Source organism: Pseudochaenichthys georgianus, chromosome 14, assembly GCF_902827115.2.
Source record: "Pseudochaenichthys georgianus chromosome 14, fPseGeo1.2, whole genome shotgun sequence".
NCBI classification, from domain to species: domain Eukaryota; kingdom Metazoa; phylum Chordata; class Actinopteri; order Perciformes; family Channichthyidae; genus Pseudochaenichthys; species Pseudochaenichthys georgianus.
Genome location: NC_047516.1, coordinates 17124050 through 17147373, shown reverse-complemented (window position 1 = coordinate 17147373; position 23324 = coordinate 17124050). Strand labels below are relative to the sequence as shown.

The 23324-nt window shown below is 44.0% G+C and overlaps 1 protein-coding gene across 5 annotated transcripts in view; it reads right to left on the bottom strand.

The window, feature by feature from the left end:
• Positions 1-23324, bottom strand: part of stard13a (StAR related lipid transfer domain containing 13a) — a 37631-nt gene that overhangs the window by 3128 nt on the left and 11179 nt on the right. The window contains exons 1-11 of one of the 5 annotated variants that reach the window (XM_034099049.2): positions 19974-20463; positions 8143-8214; positions 6561-6642; positions 5378-5441; positions 3599-4911; positions 3263-3433; positions 2550-2709; positions 1979-2177; positions 1385-1598; positions 1137-1251; positions 228-479 (exon numbers count right to left, since the gene is read on the bottom strand). In XM_034099049.2, coding sequence (XP_033954940.1) covers positions 228-479; positions 1137-1251; positions 1385-1598; positions 1979-2177; positions 2550-2709; positions 3263-3433; positions 3599-4911; positions 5378-5441; positions 6561-6642; positions 8143-8214; positions 19974-20097 — 2766 coding nt within the window. In that variant the 5' untranslated portion in view covers positions 20098-20463. Of the gene's footprint in view, positions 1-227; positions 480-1136; positions 1252-1384; positions 1599-1978; positions 2178-2549; positions 2710-3262; positions 3434-3598; positions 4912-5377; positions 5442-6560; positions 6643-8142; positions 8215-9610; positions 10370-15392; positions 16003-19950; positions 20464-23324 lie in introns of those variants that run through there. The other 4 variants (XM_034099052.2, XM_034099048.2, XM_034099051.2 and 1 more) reach the window with 4 other exon arrangements.

Here is a 23324-nt window from a genome sequence, read left to right as displayed (position 1 = left end):
CACAGAGCTGTGTTTTAAAAAAGTGGAATTTCCCTATCATTTTGGCTCAATAAACCTCTTGAGTAAAACAGTCAAACAACAGGCTTCCACTTAAGTTATGCTTGAAGTGGAAAACGATGAAAAATCGACTAAAATATAACTTTTTCTTTGTATATTTATTTTTCTTCCTTTTTTCTCTCCTTCCCTCCAAAATCCCATCCTATTTTGAAAATGCAATGATCACATACCTTTTTAACTGCCAGTTCTGTATTGTCACTAGTGGAGCGAGACACCCAGCCTTTGCTCTTATCTTTGGCCTCTTCCAGCAGGTTCTGGACCAGCTTTTCTATATGTGCATGATAGGATCCCTCCTCTTCCTCCTCTTCCTCGTCCTCATCCACTTCCTCCATGTGAGCCTTGCACAGTTCCTCCAGCGGGGGCACCATCAGCTCAGCCTCCATGTAGGAGTTGCGAGACTGGGTCACCATCTCCTCTGGGATCTGGGGAAAAGGCGGAGGACGTGAGTCACATCACATCGCACAACAGCCGCTCAGGCTCAAGCACTCTCAACAGATTTAGACCCTCCATTGGAGCAATAGCATTATGTGCTGAGACGACAAAGATCTACAGATTTTCTACAGTAGTGGAACAATTTAACGTCACTTGTTATTTTCCTTTACAATATCATTTTCCTACCAGAAACTCCAACACTGTTCAATTTTATGTTTTGAAAGAATGACACACTGTATGCAGTTCAAACATTCTTGCTCTTATAACAACTCCACTAAAATCACATTAAACTCAAGACTCAATTGTTATCAAGTGTATTTTTCTCAGCCCTTGAAAAGGTTTTCTCTCACGGAGCAGTATGGTATACACTAGTTTCAGAAATAAGATCATTAAACCCAATTATACTGAGGGCCTTTGATGATAATAACTAGGCAGTGGTAATATCACTCTTCTTTACATATCTATGTGTCACATATTAAGACACCGCCATGCATTATACCGTATTCAACACACTGAATTGCTCAACTTCTGTCAGTCACTTATCATTTTTTCGCTCTTATGAAAACAATCGTAAATGTAGCAATTAATCTGCCATATTTGGATTATATATTAGCTATCAACCCCTGCTGTAAACCATAAATCCTGACCTGAAAGAGACGATGGCACTCATTGATCATGTGTGACAGGCCCTGGGTGGCTGCCAGATTCTCATTCAGGTCTTTCTGATCGGGGCGGCCCGTGGTGTACTTCCTCTGGATTGACCTTGAGGTATAGAAATAACACCGAATGTAAATCATCATGCTTCATTACTCCAGTTCTTGAAGGTTGTCAACCAAGTTTCTCAAAATAATAATAACACAGTGGAAGTTCTTCGGTGTCTTCCTGGTGAACGCACCTTGGTGACAGCATCTCGTTCTTCAGTATGCTCAGGTGGAAGAGCGAAGGTCCCAGACAAACAGCCAAGTTCATCGGCGTCATCTGGTTCTCCTCCACCAAGGAAATGACATCACGCAGGAAGTAGAGCAACGTCTGCAGAACCTCCCTGCTTTCATCCGGCATTAGCAAAATGGCCGCCCTGACCGCCTGTAACCTCTGCTCCTTTGGGACATCTAAAGAAAACACAAAATAGGAAGTGAGGAGGAATTACGGACTGAAGAATAAGTCACAAATGCCAACTTCTAATCTTTGATGTACTGTTTGTGCTCATACTGTATGCACATTTCCTAACAATGCATCTGAAAACAGTCAGTAGTGCTTTCAGATTTGCCTAATGTTGTCCAGAATTTTATAGATTTCACTCTAATAAAAATTAAATCACATTTTGGATAATTTCAAACAGATAACATACAGTTTGCTAAAAAGACTTTCACCAAGGCAAGATGAATAAAAAACAACCTTTCCCAGTTACATCTTATGATAACGTCTTATGATTCTGACGACAGCTGCAACAAGCCGTTACTCTTATCAAAGCTCCGAACAGTCCACTTACACTGGTAAATATGCAGGAAGGTTTCCCCCAGCTTGCTTGTTAGCAGAGGCTCTGGCAAGTCTCTGAAGAACTGTTTGACCATGTCGGCCACGTCGTAAGCTGACTGGTCCTCGTAGCTCACAGAGTCGGGGGACAGCTCGCACTGCTGCCTCAGAGCCTGAATACGAGACTTCACGCCAGATTTACGGAACAATCCCACCTGAGACGGAAAGAAAGTAATTATTCAGAGCCAACAAGGAAGATGGAAGATACAAGAGACCATTTTTTATCATATTTGAAATGTAAATGACCGCCAACCAGGTACTACTTTGTTGATGGGTAACAAGCTGAAGATATTTGAAACTACTAGTCTTGTGCATTTTATTGTATAAGCTCATTTCATGTTTTAATTAATGTGAAGACAAATGTTTATACACATGTTTATTTCCCTAATAAATGTAGTTAAGCAGAACATTGTATGGTAGGATAACATGTAAGTACAGTACTTTAGTGTGTACTTAGTTCCACCACTGATGAGCACTATGCTGAGAGGAAGTGTACAGACTCTTGTAAATGCTGTTTTCTCTCTAACCTGGTCCAGACAGTGTGTTCGGAGGTGGCAGAGGGCCTGCTGTAAACACAGGGGGAGCGGAAACCCACAGCGCTGGACATGGATGATGAGGGGAACGCCAAACACACTCTTCTCTTTGTAGTCTGGCACCTTCATGCGCTTCATAAACTTGGGTACAGACCTGGGAGCGATAGACAGAAAACAATTATTGAAGTGTGAGAGAGAAAGAGCAGCCTATGCTTTCATTATCTTTCTCTTCATGTATATGCTTGTCAACCGAATTTCCCTCTCAGGGATAATAAAAACAAACCGGAGTGTTCATTAACAACACAAGGATGTGCCTGTGTTTCTAGGTCATTGCCACTTTGGCTTATAGTGTGTGGCTGAGAAACTAAAGGAAGCTTTGACCAACAGTGGCACCTTTAATCAAGTAGGAAACCATTGTAACAGCCAGAATCAGTGGATTAAGTAAGTGTTTTGGCTTTTGTGGAGGTGTTGGTGCAAAGTGTGCTTTTCAGCTAATAAATAGAAGCAGTTAAAATAACCGAGGCAATTGCAAAATACAGGGAATATCTTCCTTAGTTGGAATGAAACAAACGGTCTGCCCAGAACTGACTGGAATACTTTACTAAATGTATTTTAAATGTTCTGAATGTCGAATGAATGCATCAACTATGAGCTGACATAGTAGCCGCATTGTGGAGAAACATATGTGTGGTAGAGTGTGTGCCCACCATGTCCAGCCATGTTTATTTGACATTGAGTATTTCTCCATGATGGCGGTGAGGCGGAGCAAAGAGAACTTCTGCAGCAGGCTGAGCTGGCCTGCTGATTGGCTGCTGATCTGCAGAGAAGACGCTGGCTGGTTGAGATGATCAGAGGTTCTGAAACTCGGCCATCGTAACCTGGGATGGGGAGAACATATCAGTAAAGAATTAGAGACACAGAAGGATTCAGTCAATGTAAAGGCCTTATAATGTTAATTCATGGGATGTACATAACTTGGTTCGTATTATAATTGTTTTGGCCATTTTTGTATAAGTTGTCATTATTCCTGAATAGCTACTAACCGTGGTCTTGTCAGGGAGGCCCCGACTCCAGAGTCCCGCCTCTCGCGGCTAGTTCCTGTTGAATCAGTGTCGTTCAAGGACACACCATCTCTCTCTCCCTCACTTGGTGTGGTCCTGCCTTCCCCTTCCTCCTCCCCCTCCCCCACCCCTGTCTCATCCTCAGGCAGCACACTGCGGCTCCAGTGGTCCACTATTTGCTGCAAACCGCTGACATGCTGGATGATGTCATCGAGGTGAGGGAACAGATTGTCCTCTTTCTCAAAGTCCAGCAGATCTCCTGTGCTGGCGTAAAGGTGTGATCCCGGGACGTTGTCATAAACACTCACCCTGCTGCCCCGCGGAGCTCCAGGGCAGGGGGGCTTGGACAGGGGTTTACCAGACCAGGGCCCCCCCAGGCCATTGCTGGATGGAGACGTTTGGGCATGTGTCTGGGGGCCATTCTTCCCATCATCGGGGGACGGCACCAGGCTCTCTATGGACAGAGCTTTTGGAAAGGTGCCTGGTTTGTGGTCTTTGGGGATGTGAACGAGGAGGTTTTCATAAGAGCGAAACTGGTTTCTGCCAAACTGGCTCTGCCCTTCAGTCCTCTTACCTTGAGAAGGCAGCTCCATATCCTCCAGATACATGCTGCTTCTCTTGCTCCCAGTGAGGTGTTTTCTACACTCCTTTCCAACAGGCGCCATTGCCTCGGTGCTGGGGCTCACACTCACTGTGGATTGGTCTTTACAATCACTGGTAGGAGAGACAGGGGAAGTTTCACCATCAGTTTGTTGAAGGCTGTGTTCCAGTTGGCTGATGGGAGTACACTGGAGCATATGCAGAGCGTGAGGCTCCTCGCCATGTAACACCGGCCCACTGATCACCAGTGGTGGCCTGCGATTTGAGCTTTTCCGCTTCGTCGACGGCCCCCAAGTGCGCATTAATTCCATTCGACGCAAAAACTCCTTGGCTTTGCTCCGCCCTCCTTGCCCATGCCGGCTGCTCTTGAGTGGCAGGGAGTTGTAGTGTGAAAGATCCCTTGGTGGTTGGTAGGAGGCGGAGAGAGATGCCATAGATAAAGAGTCAGGCAAGGCGGAGGCGGAGTCCTCGCTGTGCAGAGAGGAGATCTCCGTGATCTCCTGCTCGCTGAGGTCTGTCAGCAGACTCTCACTGCTCACTGTGCTGTGCAGAAGACCCTCCCCCTGTCCCGTCGGGCTGCTCTCATCAGTGCTGTCCAACAGAAAGTCATGCAGGCGAGACCAACGTCGGCTGCTCCACTCAAACGTCCACCTTTTACTGATAGCCAGCGGGTCATCTTCATCAGAGTCATCACCCTATGGAACGATAAAGGTATGAAGGGTCAAGAAATTGCAACATAAAGCACAGATTAAGAGTAACTATGGGTTTACAATAATAACTAACTAACTAATAACTACAAATAAATCAAACATGTCATATGTAGTGAACATCTGGAGTTCTAAATATATTTTGTCATCAGCACTACTTGTATACAGAAATATCTAGAGAAGAGCATTATTCGACACATTTCAGTGTCAAAGTATTCACAAAGTATCCCATACATATATGTCCATTGTTTGGAAAAACTTGGTCTAACCTACACGTTTCAGTGATCCAGTTGGATTGACAGAAGTCTCGCTAACCAACTGAACCAAATGTAAACACGCTAGAGTTAGTTCCATAATGATATTCTAGAAACATGGTGCTATTTATTGCTGATGAACTACAGTCAAACAAGTTTTTAAGAACATTAAGGCTCACAGTTGAAATACAATGTCTTACTTTCTTCTTGGGGTGGCTGACATCCAGTTTCATGGAGGCACACTTGTTCAGAGTGTTGAGCCGTCTGCAAGATAAACAAACAGTCAGTTAAACGTGCTTTTAAATATATATATGTTTGGTCTGATGCTGTGTTTTTGTTTCTTTATGAGCTGTCTCCTATTTTCCCTCTCGTATTGCTCACATATCATTACCACTGTCTCCTTTTAAATCTTTTAACTTCTGTCCTTTTCATTACGCTCTCTCTATCAATTCCTCCCACACTGCCTTTTCTCCTTCCTTTCCTTCTCTAGGATCACTCCGCTGGGACTGATCCTCACCCTCAACAAGCGTATCTCCCGTGAAACACAGCTGGCTCCTCCCCCTCCACTTCCCTCCTACCTCCCTTCATCTGTCACCCATCACCACTCTCTTCCAATCCCTGCTCTGGAGTTCTGCTGCAACTGTTTCTTGTTGAATATATCCAGACAGACTTAGAATGATGTGCTCTCAGTACACATCATCATCTTGTAAGCATACTGTATAGCAGCATGTAATCCTTAATGTGTTTAAGACTCATGCACGATCAAGAGAGAGCTCATTAAGAGTGTGTGTTACAGCTTCTGAGGCAGTTCTCAGGGGCTTTGCTGCATATTGCCTCACAATATGACGTTAAGGAATCACTAACACCATAATTACCACACCCTCTTCTACCATAGAACATTAGAGAGGCGGGGGTGATGGGGAAGAGGGAGACCGATAAGGGGTATGCTGCTACGAGCAGGGAACACTCGATGTGGAGGGCGAATGGGAGATGTAAAACAAAAAGAACATAGGTGTGTAAAGAGACTTAAAAACACACTCAAAGCCATCTGGTAGAATATACTGGCATCCCCTCACTCCTTCTATATTACCCTCAGCCCCCTCCTGTTTAGGCCCCCCGAGGGTCTCTGCTCTTTGAATGGGAGATCAGAGCGTGGCAGAGGGGGGTGACCAGATCAAAGCCCAGGGTGTCTGAGCACGAGACAGGGATGAGGGGTTCATTACGGGTCGGGGTCAGACGTCTAATGATCGGCCGGGAAGTACCAGGCCGCGGGGACAAGTGCAGAACCAGGGGGACGAGGCAGAAGGAATGTGTGATTTTGAGGGTGGGTTGCATGCGCATCGGGGGGTTAAATACAGTTTGAGCATGTGTGTGTGTGCTTACCGACAGAGTGGCTCCACCAGGTCACGGTCCAAGAAGTCATGGTCCCTTTTCACAGAGGAAATGTCAATTGGAAACTGGGAATCTGTGAGAAAGGCAGAACAAAACAAGACGTTGAGTTTTGTCAGTTAATGATTGATAGGAGGCAGAACAATGGCACAACCGCTGCTGCCACTTTTAACATCTGTAATCTGCATAGGAAGTTTACAGGACATGCAAACACGTTTTTAAACACCAAAATAACTTCAAGTCCACACAATGCCAATGACAAAATGACTCTTTTATATATGTTGGTGAATCCCTGTGTGTGGGGGCAGATTGCAGGCATCATGCGCGACCGGGAGCCACAGAGTCCCAGAGGCCCAGAGGCCGGCGTCCATAACCCAATATTACTAGTACTCACAGCCGTTCTCAGGGAGGCAAAGCATGTGCGTGTGTGTGTGTGTGTGTGTGTGTGTGTGTGTGTGTGTGTGTGTGTGTGTGTGTGTGTGTGTGTGTGTGTGTGTGTGTGTGTGTGTGTGCGCGCTGGATTTTTAAGAGCTTCTTCTTAAGATTACTGGGACCATTTCCTGTTTGTGTATGCCTCCTCAAAAATGTATGAGACCTGATGATCATCACATGAATGACTGTAGGCTTTCTAGAGAGTTGGAGAGAGGGCAACATGGAAGGAAGGAAGGAAGGAAGGAGAAAGAAAAACTGAATGAAAAGATGAAAGAAAGGAAGATAGTAAGAAAATGCTGGCTGGAGAAAGGTGGAAGAAAGAAGAGAAGAAGCTGTGAGAGTCCCAGCAGTGATAACAAGGCCTTTCCCATGACCCCTCCCTCTGGACAGGAACTGAAGCCTGGAAATAGAATGCAGCGGCCCAGAAGACGAGCATATGAGGATGGAGGGATGGCAGAAAGAGAAAGAGAAATATAGGTGTGGGGAAACGTCTGTGTAGCAATGCAGGAGGAGTCACCGACTCAAAGGAGACACGGGGAGAGCTGGAGCTTTGATGTCAAACACTGATGGTTTATTAGGAGCTTCGGCCGGAGATTTCACAAAACAAGTCCAAGGGCCAGAGGTTCTGACTTCACGGTAGAGTTACGTCAATTCTGAAGAACCCGACCCCAGGCCCAGACCCATGTATTTAGCTAGTTCAGAGAGAATAATCTACATTGTGCATAACAAGATAGAATGATAACACCTCTATCAGCCGACGCCAACAGGCAGGAACAGGGAGACAGAACTCTGAGAGCACAGCAGCCAATGGTTACAGGTGCGTGTGCTCAGTCAGAACAGGATGAACTGATAAACTGGGTCAAAGTTATGGGCCTTGGAAAATATTTAAATAGTAAAAATAAGAGACGGAGAGAAAACTAGAAGCAGGGATGAAGAAAAAGCGAGATTTGTAGAGGAAATAATTGAGTGAAAGAAGAAAGCTTGGTAAATGCTGGTGTTTGGCTACTGTGTGTGTGTGTGTGTGTGTGTGTGTGTGTGTGTGTGTGTGTGTGTGTGTGTGTGTGTGTGTGTGTGTGTGTGTGTGTGTGTGTGTGTGTGTGTGTGTGTGTGTGTGTGTGTGTGTGTGTGTGTGTGTGTGTGTTACCTTCATAGAGCTGGGCATACTGTGGAAACCCTGCTGCTCTTAACCAATCACAAGCCTCCTTAGCCTCAATCTCTGTAAAACAAGCAGCAAAACAGAAGAGGCATTTTGAGTGCACACGTACAAATATTCATGTTATTGATTGTGTAGCAGATATGGCTCAGCCCTGTTATACAAGAACTGAAAACACATATTATCACAACATCTCTGTAACGGAAAAGCCAAACGTTATTGAATTTCCCTCTAAATTCCAGTGGACTGGTGTGTTTTATACGCACAACTTTATGTGCTGTTAATGATCTGCTATCCAAACATAAGCACCGATCAATCCAGAGGCAAAGAAAGGAACAAAAAGCATCACAATGTAATCACCTGGTATCCCTATCTATTTTTAACATACAATGGAGGAACATTCAGATTTACATTTTCCTCAGGGAATTCACTGGAATGATGATTCTGGGCAGGCTGGGAGTGAGCCAGTGAGGGACAAAGGAAACACAGTTTAACGTTAAACATGCCGTACTTTCAAATGATATTCACTCGGATAAACCAGCAGTAAGATGTCAGCCGTTTATGCATTCATTTAACAGGCGTACACATGGCACCACACCCCATTAGGTGCTGCTGCCAGCTCCACGAGACGTTTTACAGGCATTTACTCTTTTTACTACTTTTTTCCGCCAGTGTATGTACCGTTCAAACACTGCTAAACTTGCAGCACTGTGCTATGTGTGCATGTGTGCGCGTGGGTATGTGTGCATCGGTTGCTTTATGAGCAGACACTGATTAAACCGCACTGCAGAACTTTGTGCTGACAGAGACATTTGAATGATCTGGGTGCCAGTGAAACTATGTGTATTTAAAACACAAGTTGAAAGTAAAGCAGTGTAAAAATATTACAAACACAATTACATACATAGCAACAAGATGCTACATACATACACAAACGCACACAACTGTACTACAGAGGAAGTGGAAACATCGGATGGACTACAAGACTGCATACAAAACAAGACCAATAACCAAATTATAAAAAAATATGAAAACGCCTGCATACATTTAAAGAAAAGGATTTTAAAATGGCCCTCCAATTGAGCGAAAACATTATTTTGCAGTCGCTGCTCTTATTTATATATATTCTCAAAACCCACTCTTTCACTCTCTCTTGACTCCTTCAGAGGAGCTGGCAGTAAACAGGATTGGCACCGCAGAAACACAGGGGACAAAGTTCAGCAGGGCAATAGAAAGCCTCCGTCTCTACTGTACCATCAGAGATGAGAACGGTCAGAGGAAATGATCCTTTCACCGCAATCCAGCAATTACATCCCTCTCCTGCATTCTCAGCATAGCTCCTCTCTCTAAATCACATGTGAAGCAACACCAGGGCAAACCCTGGAAAAGTGTTCTTGTAACACTGAAAATAGACCGGAGAGACACGACAGAGGAGAGAGAGAGAGAACTGAAAACTTACTTGAAGCCCTCATGGTGCGGGTGTTGACATGCTTCTATTTCTTTCTGCTTTGCTCATTCCTCTCCATCCCATGGCACGTCCACTCGCTGCTACCCAGCGTTCATCAAGAGGCAATGACCCGCTGCCTCCCCAACCCTTGTGTTTACAACTCTGCCTCTTTCTTCCAGCCTGCCCCATGCACGCTTTCTCTTCCCTCTAATTTCCTCCTCAACCTCCTCTCGCACTTTCTGCTTTGTTAGGATCCACACACAATATGTCTCTATTTGTACAACTCTCTCTTCCCGATGTTGCGTTCAACTCCTTTCTTTCCGCTCACTTCTGTTTTAGCTACTTGCCTTTTCCCTCTTGTTTAATCTTTTATATATTCCTTTTTAAAGTTCAATCATGTTCCTTTCTTCTTATGTTTAAATTACTTTTCTCTCGGTACTCTTTCCGCATCTTTCCTGCCCTTAACCTCGTCCCATCCTGTCAGGATCTCTTTCTAAACAAAAATACTTTCCTCATCCATCTGTCTGCTTCTTTCACTGAAACCCGCTCATCCTCTCTTCTCCAACCGTCTCCACGTGGTCTTTGTCGTCAGCAGACCCGCCGTTGCCCCGTCACGTCCATGGAGGAACTGGCTAATTTATCTGGCATTTGCATCAGCCAGCCCCCTGAGCTCCCAGACTGACGACTAGTGGACGCTAACTTCACATGTCAGCTGGAACCTGCCGGCAGGCCTGCAAGGAGACTCTGACCTCGGCCTCTTTCTTTAGTTTTACTGTAGCAATGTGTGGGAGAACGCAGCGTGTACGCACACACACCGCCGCAGACACTAAGCACAGTCCAGATGTTGCCCCCAGTGAGTCAGAGAATGCAAAAAGGATGAGACAGGCAGACAGCTGGGGGGGGGGGCTTGAGATGGACAGAGGAAGGGAGGAAGACATACCACAGCAGCCGCTTATTGACTGTATACGAGATTCTGAAGTTGATCAACTTTTTTTAGAGAAACCACAAAGCCCGGGTATTCCTCTGTGCCTCAGACCTCTATTGTTGTCCATTAAAAACACATCAATGAGCGCACTCGGGCACTCGGGCACTAACTCTTGAAAGTACTGCCCAGCTGTTTTATGAAATAACTGATTCCTTTTAAAAAAGCATTTGTGACACATTCTTTTCATATGTAAATGTTTTCGAGAATTTCTTATAAGTGTGTTTGTAGAATCCTTTAGACAAACACATTTCATCCTTTAATGATCTTAGAGCTAAAGTGCTTCTTTAAGGACAAACATTTTGTAAAGCAGCACACGTGTTAGCTCTGGCTGTTTGCTTCCGGCCTATACAATACACATACTTCCTGTTGATGAAGAAAAGTGCGGTAATGGCAGATCATGTTACTAATTATTGACCTACATAACACAGCTTGTTTTTAGTGATGCATTCAAAAGAAAGCCATAGATATGAAGACATTGTATGCCCTGTTTTATATACTTAAACCGCGTGCTTCAGCAGAGTGTTTGTGCGTGTGTAATTTGCAATGCCTCTTTGTGTTTACGCATAAAGGTGCCAAGTGGCAAAGCTCTTGTCAGCATGCGGACAAAGCACCCCTATTCATCTGTGCAGAATTTAATCAAGAGATTAATTAGTACACAAACATGTGATTAACGGGCCACAACACACACACACGCACACACACACAAATACACATGGTGAGACGGAGCTAATCCAGGCTGCCTAGTGTGCTTCTCCTTCAGTCATGTCATTGCATTCCTGCTGTGGAGAATATATGACAACAGGCAGCAGCACACAGCAGGGAAGGTAGACAGATTGTGTGTGTGTGTGTGTGTGTGTGTGTGTGTGTGTGTGTGTGTGTGTGTGTGTGTGTGTGTGTGTGTGTGTGTGTGTGTGTGTGTGTGTGTGTATGTATGTGTGTGTGTGTGTGTGTGTGTGCACGCGTGCGTACGTGCGTGCGTGCGTGCGTGTGCGTGTCCATGAGCTGGACAAAGGGACTGCAAGGTAGTTCCTTACATAACAAGGATGCCAGCTATATTACGTAATAAACATAACACAAGCACCCCAATGTCCTCACAGCCTTTTCTCTGAAAGTGTGCCTTTGCCTTTCTTTCCTCTCTTTCATCTAAAGCCAGTAACCTTGACTTTGTGACAGCCTTTTCTCAGTGTTATGTCTGCCTTGTGCTGGATCTCAAGGACCCTGAAGTGCCTTGCATGACATCATTTCCTGCTCTGAATTTCCCAGGCGACTAGACCGGCATGTGAGCTAAGAACAGCAACAGGAAGTTCCTGCACTGAACATGTCAGAGGGACTGGGATAATTGTTACACAGAAGCACAAAACAACATGTTTGGATCATTTTAAATGTTTTAATTATGTTTCTTAAAATGCATGTTTATTAAATATTCCAAATCATTTTGAAAGTGAGATAAAAGCACTGATAAGGGACACATACGTGATACTGTAACTAATACCACACCACACCCCTTCCCGCTGCCTCCGCTCATCAGAAGCCAACCTCCTATCCATCCCCACCCGCACCAATCACCGGACCTGGGGGGACAGAGCCTTCTCCGTCGCTGCCCCCTCCCTCTGGAACTCTCTCCCCCAACCCATCAGAGACTGCACTGACCTCACCACCTTCAAAACACTCACAACAACTCACCTCTTCAATCTGGCTTTTAATGTGTGATTGTTTTTGTATTATTTGACTTTAACTATATATTTATTTGTTGTTCCTTTCTTTTCTTTTCACTATATCTGTAAAGCGTCTTTGAGCACCTGTAAAACCGCTAACAAAATGAATCTATTATTATTAATACTTTGTAGAAGCTATAAAGGCATGCTGAGCAGTCATAGTTTTTCTAAAAGACTATACTGTACCACACAACACACACACACACACACACACACACACACACACACACACACACACACACACACACACACACACACACACACACACACACACACACACACACACACACACACACACACACACACACACACACACACACACACACACACACACACACACACACACACACAGGGTGCCTGGAAAGCAGCCATATTCCCACATAAGCTAAACCACTTAGTCCATCATGTTTAAGAGTCACAAAGGAAAAAAAGGATTGGAGGAGGCGGAGGAGTAGTGATGGGAGAGAGAGAGAGAGAGAGAGGGAGGAAGGAAGGGAGGGAGGGAGGGAGGTAAAAGAGGAATACGTCTGTCCCGTATGGCTCATCTGCGATGATACCGAGCCCTCAGGAATGTAGTGTAAAACAGCATCAACACGAGCATGAAATTGTTGCAGGTTGAGGCGCAGAGTTTACTATTCAGCACTCACTGAGGACTGTTAGGAAGACAGGCCAACACAAATACAAGTCAAAGTGAGCATGAATTGTGTGGATTAATAGGATGAGAAAACACTGGTGGTGATAAAGTATTTGGTTATGCCAGTTTTCTTCCAGCAGAGGGTGGTAAAGCAATGAGTCAAAGCGATGCCTTTACATTTCTTTCAGGCATTTTTTAAATGGCTTCGGGCTATGTACGTATGTATGTGTTGCATCCTATCCATTTTGACATTCATTGATTGAGCCGTTCTTGATAGCATTGAAACATTTTAGGCCTCAGCTTGGATTGGTCAGTAAAGCCTTGTGGTTCGGCATAGTAGTGGTGGATGTATAGCTGCAAAGATTGACTGACTAATTTGTTGTTGATTGACAGAAAATAAATGACCAACCATTTTAAATTGCACATTTTAAACAAGAAATTAAGTCCTTAAGTAATTGTTCATGCAAAAACAACAAATGTTTCTGTTAGTTTTCATTATCTCAAATTTTGAGATTTCTTGCTTTTCTTTGCGTTTTTTCAAATCACATTAGATTTAATTTATGCGGATTATAACTTCACCTCTGACTTTTAAAGTGGGATTTCACTTTTTCCCGATATTTTATAGACCAGAAGATTAACCGAGAAAATTATCAGCAGATGAATAATAATGAAAATAGTAATAATCATTTTCTCTTTGGAGCTTTCATTTGCAGATTTGTTAAGGTCACTGAGATCTTTTTCATTTAAGTCTGACTCAGACTCTACCAGCTGCTGAGAAGTGGAATGCAATCGGGAGAGTATGTGTAAGAGCGAGAGACAGAGAGAGAGAGAGAGAGAGAGAGAGAGAGAGAGAGAGACAGAGACAGACAGACAGACAGACAGAGGGACAGACAGACAGACATACAGAGGGACAGACAGACAGACAGACAGACAGACAGACAGACAGACAGAGGGACAGACAGACAGACAGACAGACAGACAGACGGACAGACGGACAGACAGACGGACAGACAGACAGAGGGACAGACAAACAGACAGACAGACAGACAGACAGACGGACAGAGGGACAGACAGACAGACAGACAGACAGACAGACAGACGGACAGACGGACAGACGGACAGACGGACAGACAGACAGAGGGACAGACAGACAGACAGACAGACAGACAGACAGACAGACAGAGGGACAGACAGACAGACAGACAGACAGACAGACAGACAGACAGACAGACAGACAGAGGGACAGACAGACAGACAGACAGACAGACGGACAGACAGACAGACATACAGACAGACAGACAGACAGACAGACAGACAGACAGACAGACAGACAGACAGACAGACAGACAGAGGGACTGTGATTGAAATAAATAGAAGAAAAGTGTATATAAGTGCAAGAGGCACGGAGTGAAAGTTAGATGAGTGACAACATCATCCAAAACAAGCACAGGCATAAACTTGCTTCTCCATCTATTCTACATTCTTCATCTGCCACAGCTGACATATCTCATCTTCACGCATATCAGTGCTTCGTACAAGATTTGGCTCGCCAAGACAAATGATCAGTTCGGGATAAAAAAGAAAAACTTAACACAAGACGTGACATGAGTGGTGTGCCACGTTAAATCAGAACAAGAACAAACACATTAGCTAATCTCTTTACGAGCACCAACAATGCACCTGGAAAAAACTCTAAATACAGAGGAGAATGACTTCCTATACGATCAACTAAACACGCATAAGAATAGCCAAAAGCCTCCTTGTGAACACCGGTATGTTCTCTTCCCTCCCAGGGAAACATGAGTCATGTGACAGGAAGTCGAGGAAATAGCGATGGAATACAAGTTGGGTAGGGAGGACATAGACAAAAACAATAACACTATAGCCCTTTAGGGTTTGTTATGACTTCTTTCAGATTTATGAAAGACATATTTGGAGAAGAGGTGGCTCCATATGTATGTCCAACTGCTGAAAACCAGAAAGACGTGGGAGTATTGCAACACTTTGGAGTGTTTCTCCTGCCAATAAAAACGTGTGACGAAACAGATGATAGATGGGCTGCCTCCGAAAGCCGGGTGCATTCATTTCGGTTCTGTGTAAACCTCTCAAGAATTGGTGAAATGTTGTAAAGTACCTCAATATAAAAGACAGAATCTCACGTATTGAGGCTCGATTCAGGTTTTTCATAACTAACACGCTTCTCTTGTTAAAGCTTTAATTGCTTGAATCTGCACACCGTTCAGCTTGTCCACAGAAGCAGAAAAACTCCAGGGAAATTCACAATTGGTAAACCTAAATAAAATGATGTGTTTTTAACACTATCAAATTACATCAGTTGATTAAATCTGTATAATTTATTGTGGTTTTTTCCATGAGAACAGCCAACCGATAAGGGAAACAGACACTATGATATCCCTAACCAACGCATTATCACTTCTCTAGAACTCTCTCTACTTCTACCTTGTGCCAGCCTCCGTAACAGCTGCTGGCGGGCTAAGATGCGTGAGAGGCGCAGGGCAGAGCGCCGCCGGGGGGTTTTTCCAAGCCTCAGGTAGTAGTCATGCCCGTCAGGTGTCATGGCCTCCAGATACGTCTCCTCATTGGAGCTGTCGGCATCACTCTCGCAGTCAGTACTCTCGCCCTTGACACTTTGATCCATGCTGTCTATAATGTCATTGATGCCGTCTGTAGCATCAGCACTGTCCTCAGCACTGTCAGCGCTCTCTGCATTGCGCCTCACGTCCTCATCTTTGGCAGTTTCTATTCCGTCTTCAATATCCGCACAGTCCAAAGTGTCGTTTGCTGTCTCTTCATTCCCTGTGGCGTCTACCACACTGTTCACTGCCAACACATCCATACTGCTGTCCACAGCCTCCATAACATAACAACTCCTCTACTCTCTCACACTGATGAGTTGTTGTGAGAGCACTCCTTCTGAATTCCAGCATCGAACAAGCCCTCACTGGAAGCCAAATCAGCTCCCCGCCCACCAGCCACCTCCCTCTAACTCGCCACGGCCCCACAAACACACACACTTCATCACACCACCTGACTCGGATGACAGATATTGTTCTCGCTGACTTTGAGGCTGAGATGGAAAGAAGACTCACAAAGTCTTGCTTCCACAGGGTCTTTTATTTTGGCCACATGAGCACCAGCCAATGACATGAGAGCTCGGAAAACACTGCCCTGCTTCCTGATGCTGTGACAAACACACCATTTGGTATATGCCTCCGGGGAAAATGTGTTTGTTAGAGAGAAGGGTGTATCTAAGATGAGAGATCTGATGAGATTGGGATAGGCCTGGAAAAAAAAAATCATAGAACCAAAGTCCTTATGCTGATGTGACATAGGAAGGGGCAGAACAATGGGGAACATGTGGGTGTGTGAGACTGCGCTGAGGAATGTATGTAGAAGCAAACCTATTGTTAGCGAAGTTGAGTGGGGTTGTAATGCCATTGAGAAAAGTTCTCTCAATCCACATCAACCAAGTTCATACCGCATGACATTTAACATAACCGATCTACCCACATTCCCTGCTTGGGCTTCTTGATAGCAACACATCCAAACCCAAATCTATTGTATCGTTGACGTAAGCAATGCTAATGTCTGTGACTGAACGCTGCCACACAGCGACCATGTTGGAGGCTAAATGTATGGAATGCAGTGAAGGAGGGAAGCTGCTACTTTAACCTAGTTTTGCAGATTAGCTTGGGTCATTTTAATTCATTTCAGGGAGGTAATAGGCAGGGGGTGAGAGTGGGGTGGGGGTGCACGTGAAAAGTAGGTCATATCAAAGTCAACTTCAGGTCAGCAGTTAAACACACACGCACCTGATCTAACAGCAGAGGGGTATTACAGCATTTTTAGAAGTGAATCATTTGAAGCTGTGGAATATAAAATATGTGATTCAATTGATTAGACTGCCCTCTTGAGGAAATCTAGGACAGATAAACTTAATTTTCTCTAATGACTTCTTCATGTACAGTAAGTCTACATACACTGATGGATGCAGAGCACTGACTGAACGTGATAGCGAGCTAAATAGATGTGTGTAAATGGGTTGGCACAGGGCAGGGCTGTAGTAAGCGGACAGTAATATAATATCCATCTCTCTGTGTCAGCTACAGCCGACCAAGATAGGACGAGAGAAGCTAAACAGCCACAACCAAAATGAAATAGTAAAGATTAATCAAATATGTTGAGGACAGAGAACAGAAAGCTGGACAATATATGCAAATACAAATTGTGCTACTTCTGACTACAATATTGTTAAGACCTGACAAAGTTGACCTTTAATATCCAGACCAATGCCTTGCTATCTGGTAAAGTGTATAACATATAAATCAGAGCACTGAATACAAATTGCAAGTCCTCTCTGTCATCATCCAATTCACAATAAAACTTGCATAGCTCTTAGAGTGTGTTGAGGTCTGATTAGTTTTAAATCAAAAGAAGGAACTCTTATTGTAATTCTATACTTATGTGATTTGCTTGTGAATTATAGCATCTCTGCAATGCAATGCAATATATAGTGTTAACCAATCACAAAGCAATAAGCAGAGGTGCAGGGTTTCGGGAGGCGAGGAACTGGTCAGGAACTGATTCTGAGTGTAAATTAGAAATATGCTGCTGGTCACAAACCAACCTTCAGGATGTTTCCAGGAAGGGATCTAAAGGAGAACCAGTTTGAGCTCCAGGCAGGGTATTTCCAAGGGCTCTGTCTGTTAAAGGCTGGTCACCTTTACTCTTTAACCTATAGACTTAGATAGACTATAGTGCCCATTCCTTAGCATCTAAGGCTAGAGATATAAATAACTAAAATGTGTCTATGCGCAGAGTAAACAAATGGGTGTGCTACTACAACTTCTTATCCTATACAACATAAATGCAGCAGTATATTGCACATTCTGAAACTGCATACATAATTGCTTGTTAAACCAGAGGAGACATGACAACACTTTGGAATGTTGCTTAAGGCTTGAACCAAAGATGAGATTTCAGTTTGTTGATGCAGTCTTAATAGATAAATAATCTATGAAAGCATATAAAAGGGCTGCTGAAGTACACATTGCAAATGCATTCAGGGCTATTGATAAGAACATCAACCAGCAGGAAGAACTGACAACATAATTCAACTACACAATATTTGACCAAAAGTGATGACTATATGGATGACTAGTTTTAAAGAGAAGATTCAAGGTATTGATTTAGATTTAGGCTAACAAATGTATCTGCAACCATGTTTAATAACAACCCCCCATACACACACCCCAAAGCAACTAAGACCCACAAATCCCACACGCAATGGGACCCAAACGACCCCCACTGCTAACCTAAAAACCTCTGGGATTACATCTAAATCCAGGTGCTATTATACTCTCTGCACACACACGCACACACGCACACACACACGCACACACAATTTCAGTTTATTGTGAAACTTGACTTATGTTGCTACATTTTGACTGCATCTGGCGATTTATGTTATTTGAACCTAATCCCTCTGCTTTATATGCATGTGTCCTTTTATTTATTGCCCGAACTCATTGTTCCAAGACAAATACAGTTTAAAATATAAAACATCTGACCAGCTCCCAACATGGACTACCTTATGGAATATGCCATTCCTCTGACAAATTCATAGAGTGGAAAATGCATGTCTGAATACCAGCATAATGCTGAGGCCAGATGTGCACATTTTAAGGATCCCCCATTTTAAAATATGATCCAGACAGATGTGAACTGTGTGCCTTGAGAGCTGATGGGTTACGCAGTGGGTGAGGGAGGGGGAGGTGGAGAAGGGCCTGTGGGTTTGAGGGGTTTTTGCTATAAGGATGATGGGGAGAGATATTAGGGGAAAGAGGATTACTGGGGCAGCAGGTGTTCTCTGATGCTCCATTTGACTGATATTCCTCTCTTATTAATTGAGTACGAAGGCAAAGCCATTTTCATCATCCATCATGCAATAATTAAAAGGGTCTTTAACAATGCCTGCAAAGCCTATTGCTGATCACACATGATTTATCACTGCTCTGCACTTGCAGACTTCCGACAGGTTAGTGACTTTGACCGATATTGTGCCCTGTGGTGGTTTGTGAGGGTTTGAATGTGGGAATGTTCATCTTTTAATTTGCTTAAGAGCCAGACATATCGGTAATTACATTAAACCCAGGAGACAGATGCAGACTCTCTCCCTCTCTGACGCACAGTTGTGTGTGTGTGTGTGTGTGTGTGTGTGTGTGTGTGTGTGTGTGTGTGTGTGTGTGTGTGTGTGTGTGTGTGTGTGTGTGTGTGTGTGTGTGTGTGTGGTGTGTGTGTGTGTGTGTGTGTGTGTGTGTGTGTGTGTGTGTGTGTGTGTGTGTGTGTGTGTGTGTGTGTGTGTGTGTGTGTGTGAGTGAGTGAGTGAGTGAGTGAGTGAGTGAGAGAGAGTCTAATTGCGCATCCAGGCCAATGTAAATATAGCAACCGACTGACCCCCCCAAACTTGCTGCATTGGCGTTGGTAGGGTATACTATTTGACTCCATGCATATTTGTATGAAATCCGAAATCAAAGATATGAAATGCACCCTCGCTCTTTGGAAAATGCTATAAGCAAAACAGAGCTTTCTGCAGAACAACAAATGCTGAGCGATTGGCATCCTTGACTCCTTTCGACAGCACATGCCTGCGCTGTTTTCAGCACTAAATTTGACAATGACCTTCCCAAAATATCGGCGAGCGCGCTGCGCGTGACGTCGCTCCGAGCATAACACAGTTTATGTTCAACACACTGAGATTAACTTTCTAATGTTATTCGGTTAAGTTGTTTCACTGTAGAAGCAAATATAAATGCGGGGGAATTATGACCTCCAACAGTGACAAGCAAAAAACAGATCCATGAGACCATATCATATTTAATGTTTAAACACTATGGGGTGGTTTAAGGTTCACAACTCATGCTGCCTATCTATTTGACAGACTTGAGTCAGTCAACATTAGAATAAAGAGTAGCATTTTCCTCATATAAAAACACACTTGTATTTATTTGGCTGTCTGACCTGCCAGCCGCCTCTCCCGGACATTCCTCCACAGCAGATCCCAGGCTTTGGACGTAGAGTCCCGCAGCTGCTCGCTGATCGACCGCCGCAGCTGCAGCTTGGCAGACCTTCGCTGGCTTGTCATTTCGGTGCAGCCGGACGCATATTCCCTGACTTAAACCCAGCGCTCCTTCAACACCCGTTATTCCTCAATCGTTCCTTTATTCCCACTGAGAACAGCCCCGGCAGGCTGGGACAGCACGCGCACCGGCTGCTGCGTCTGGCTGCCGCAATGGTCGTCAGTTCACCTGGTAAGAAGCTCCCCTCGCGTTGCGTCACCTTCCTGCACCAGTGAGGGCGGATGAAGTGCTATTCCCGGGATTTAGACCCACTGAAGACAGACTGATTTATTTTCAGTATTTTAGCCCTCCTCAAACCTTTGCCCGTCTCATCTAAGAAGGGCGAAAGTGCAGCAAGGTTTCAACATAACTTCTGCATGTGAGTCTGGACCTCTGACATGGCGAGCCAGATGTGAGAGGCGGTTTCCCCCTCCCCTCTCCGTGTGTAAGACTCCCTCTCTCTCTCTCTTTGTCTCTCTCTCTCTCTCTCTCTCTCTCTTTCCTTCACACACACCAAACCTACATGTTCTCCACGACCCAAACCCACCCACTCACCCAAACAAGGATCTCTTTGAATCCCCCTGATACACACTAATAACACACAGCCATGCCACACACCCATGCACACAAGTTGCAACTGAGTTTTGCTGCCAGGAAAAGCGTTCTTTAGTATCTCTGGTCATTAAGTCACAAATCTGACCTTACAGTACAAACAACAGATATATTTGGCTTCATAAGCTTTCGCTTGATAATGTTCACTATTTTCCTTAGTATTTCCCACAAATTCCCATTTTAATAATGTCCCAAATACTCTCGACAAATCTTGAAAGAAATTAGGATGAATCCACAGGAGATATTAACAAAGCTCTGTTTACAAATAGTTACTGGCAAGAAACCTAAACAAAAGTTGTGCAATTATCACCAAACCACATGAAAATGATTGCCTAAGGAGCTGGATAGAGCAAATTACCAATGTGTTTCTGTGATCTTAACATAGTCTTTGTTGCTAGTTATTCTCAGTAAAAGAATAACACAACAACATGGACAAAGGTGTCCAAGGCTTCAGTGTTTTTCCTTTCACTGCACATGCTTGCATCACAGCACGAGTAACCGAATATGCTTAGCTAAATCGAGATAAAGGACTGAACCGCATGCATGCTCCAGTCAGCCTGACAACCTGAAGTGAAAGTACACAAACATCAGCCAACAGAGCAGTCTCTCTTTGTGAGGCACAATCAGCTCTCTGACAGGTCCAGAGATTCATTCTGGGCCCTGACTTACTCCAGTGTTATCCCAGGAATGCCAGACAGAGTGATGAGGCCAGGCAAGATGCTCCTCAGCTGCTGTCCGCCTGACACCGTCGGATGTCCCGTTTGCGGTGTTGAGTTCCAGGTCAGCATGGATCCATGAGCAGAGACCTGATTCAACAATTCTGCCTGTCGAAACACGCTTGACATCCAGAGCAGTCAGCACAATCCTGCACTCATCTGGACACAGAATGCCACTTTACTGGTATGGATGGACAATAAAGCCTAGACCCTGCAGTTAGATTGGTTGTTCGTCATGTTTGAGGGGAATGCAACCAAAGCTGGAGTTCATGGCCCTACTTTCCCTGCCTTGCCCAAGCCATGGACTGGTGTCCGATGACTATTAGCTGTGGAGAGGTTCAGTGATTTATATTCCTGAGTAACACCGCAGAGATTCATGGCGGGCACTGCAGTCAGTAGTGATGAGAGGGAAAGTCTTTCAGAGGAGAAGAAAGATGAACATGGAGTAGCTGAATAGAGAAGGAATGAGGTGAGGAGCCGAGGAGAGACTAAAGCAGCGTTGATTGACAGGACCGTCAACATATATAGAACATCCCGTATGGGACCAGAGAAACGAGAAAACATGCTAAATGATTCATGGAATAAAACTTCTGATGAAATTTCCTTTTCTCTTTAAAGTCTGATCAGACAACAGTTTAATAAGATTCATGAGACAAATGTCTAAGTCACCCGGTATGCTTCCATCACAACTAATTATATTCAAATGGTGAAAATGAAAGGGAGAAGTCCGGGAAGTATGGCAAAGTAATCACATTGCAAAACAAGTTGGTGAGGAGAGGGATATATTTACAATTACTGGCTATTGATGCTAAATATAAAGGCAATTATTGCCCCTTTTTTCATAACCAATACTTTTTTTTATATTAGGAGAGTAGTAGCATTACATATGTGCGTAGCTAACATACACACCAATGTCATGACAATGTTCATCTCCTTGATTTAAAGTTGTTGTTCAGACATTACACAATTAAATGTCAAATATTGAGCTGCAACTATCAATTCTTTTCCTCGTGGATTAATTGCTTGATATATAAATAGAAAGGAAACGGAGAAAAACGATCTCCTTAAGCCCAAGGTGACATCTTCAAATATGTTGCTCTCTAGTGTAACTATTGATTGGAGGATAATAACCAATGTAAGCGTCTGAAAATGTTGAATCAGCTTTTTGTGAGGGTTTGGATTCCGACTGACAAGATGTATTGCATTGATTTATGAGGACCAATGCTTAGGATCTCTCAAAAGAAGATACGGTATAGGTATGCTGTTGTGCAAGCTTAAACATTCAGTGAAAGAGTACTAATCATGATGAGGGTGTGGCATCGCCTAAAATGATGAGGATAAAGAAAAGATGATGCCGAGTTCATGCTAGGTGAACATGACTTTGTGGAATAAAACATTTACTGTATGTGTTTTTAAAACAGAAACATTAGAAGAACCACCTACTGTATGTAACAGACAAAAAGAAGGTTCGTATTACAGACCTCATGGACCTTGAGTTTCTGGTCAGTCTGTGAGCCAACTTTTTTAGGAAACGCTATACTTTGTGGAAATGGAAACAGTCTGTTTGATGGTGTGTATGTGCATTGTTTGGGATGTTTGTACAACTGCATGTGTGTGGTCGATGTCATGACATAACTGATACACACATTCACCAAAATGTAACATAAACCCTGAAGGTACCAGACAGAGTGACGGCATGGCGACCAGCACTTAAAGAGACGTAAACAGACTGCGTTACTGTACATGCAGACATTAATAACAAATGTATGTAAATAACACACACAAATACAAAGCATGCATTAGCTAATGAGTATGTGGATGCATATGTGTTTAGTTTGGATATACGCACACTTATACACACATTAACGTGTGACGTGTTGCCTTTGAACATGCTTTCATGTGCGCGCTGCAGGATTAAGGAAAAC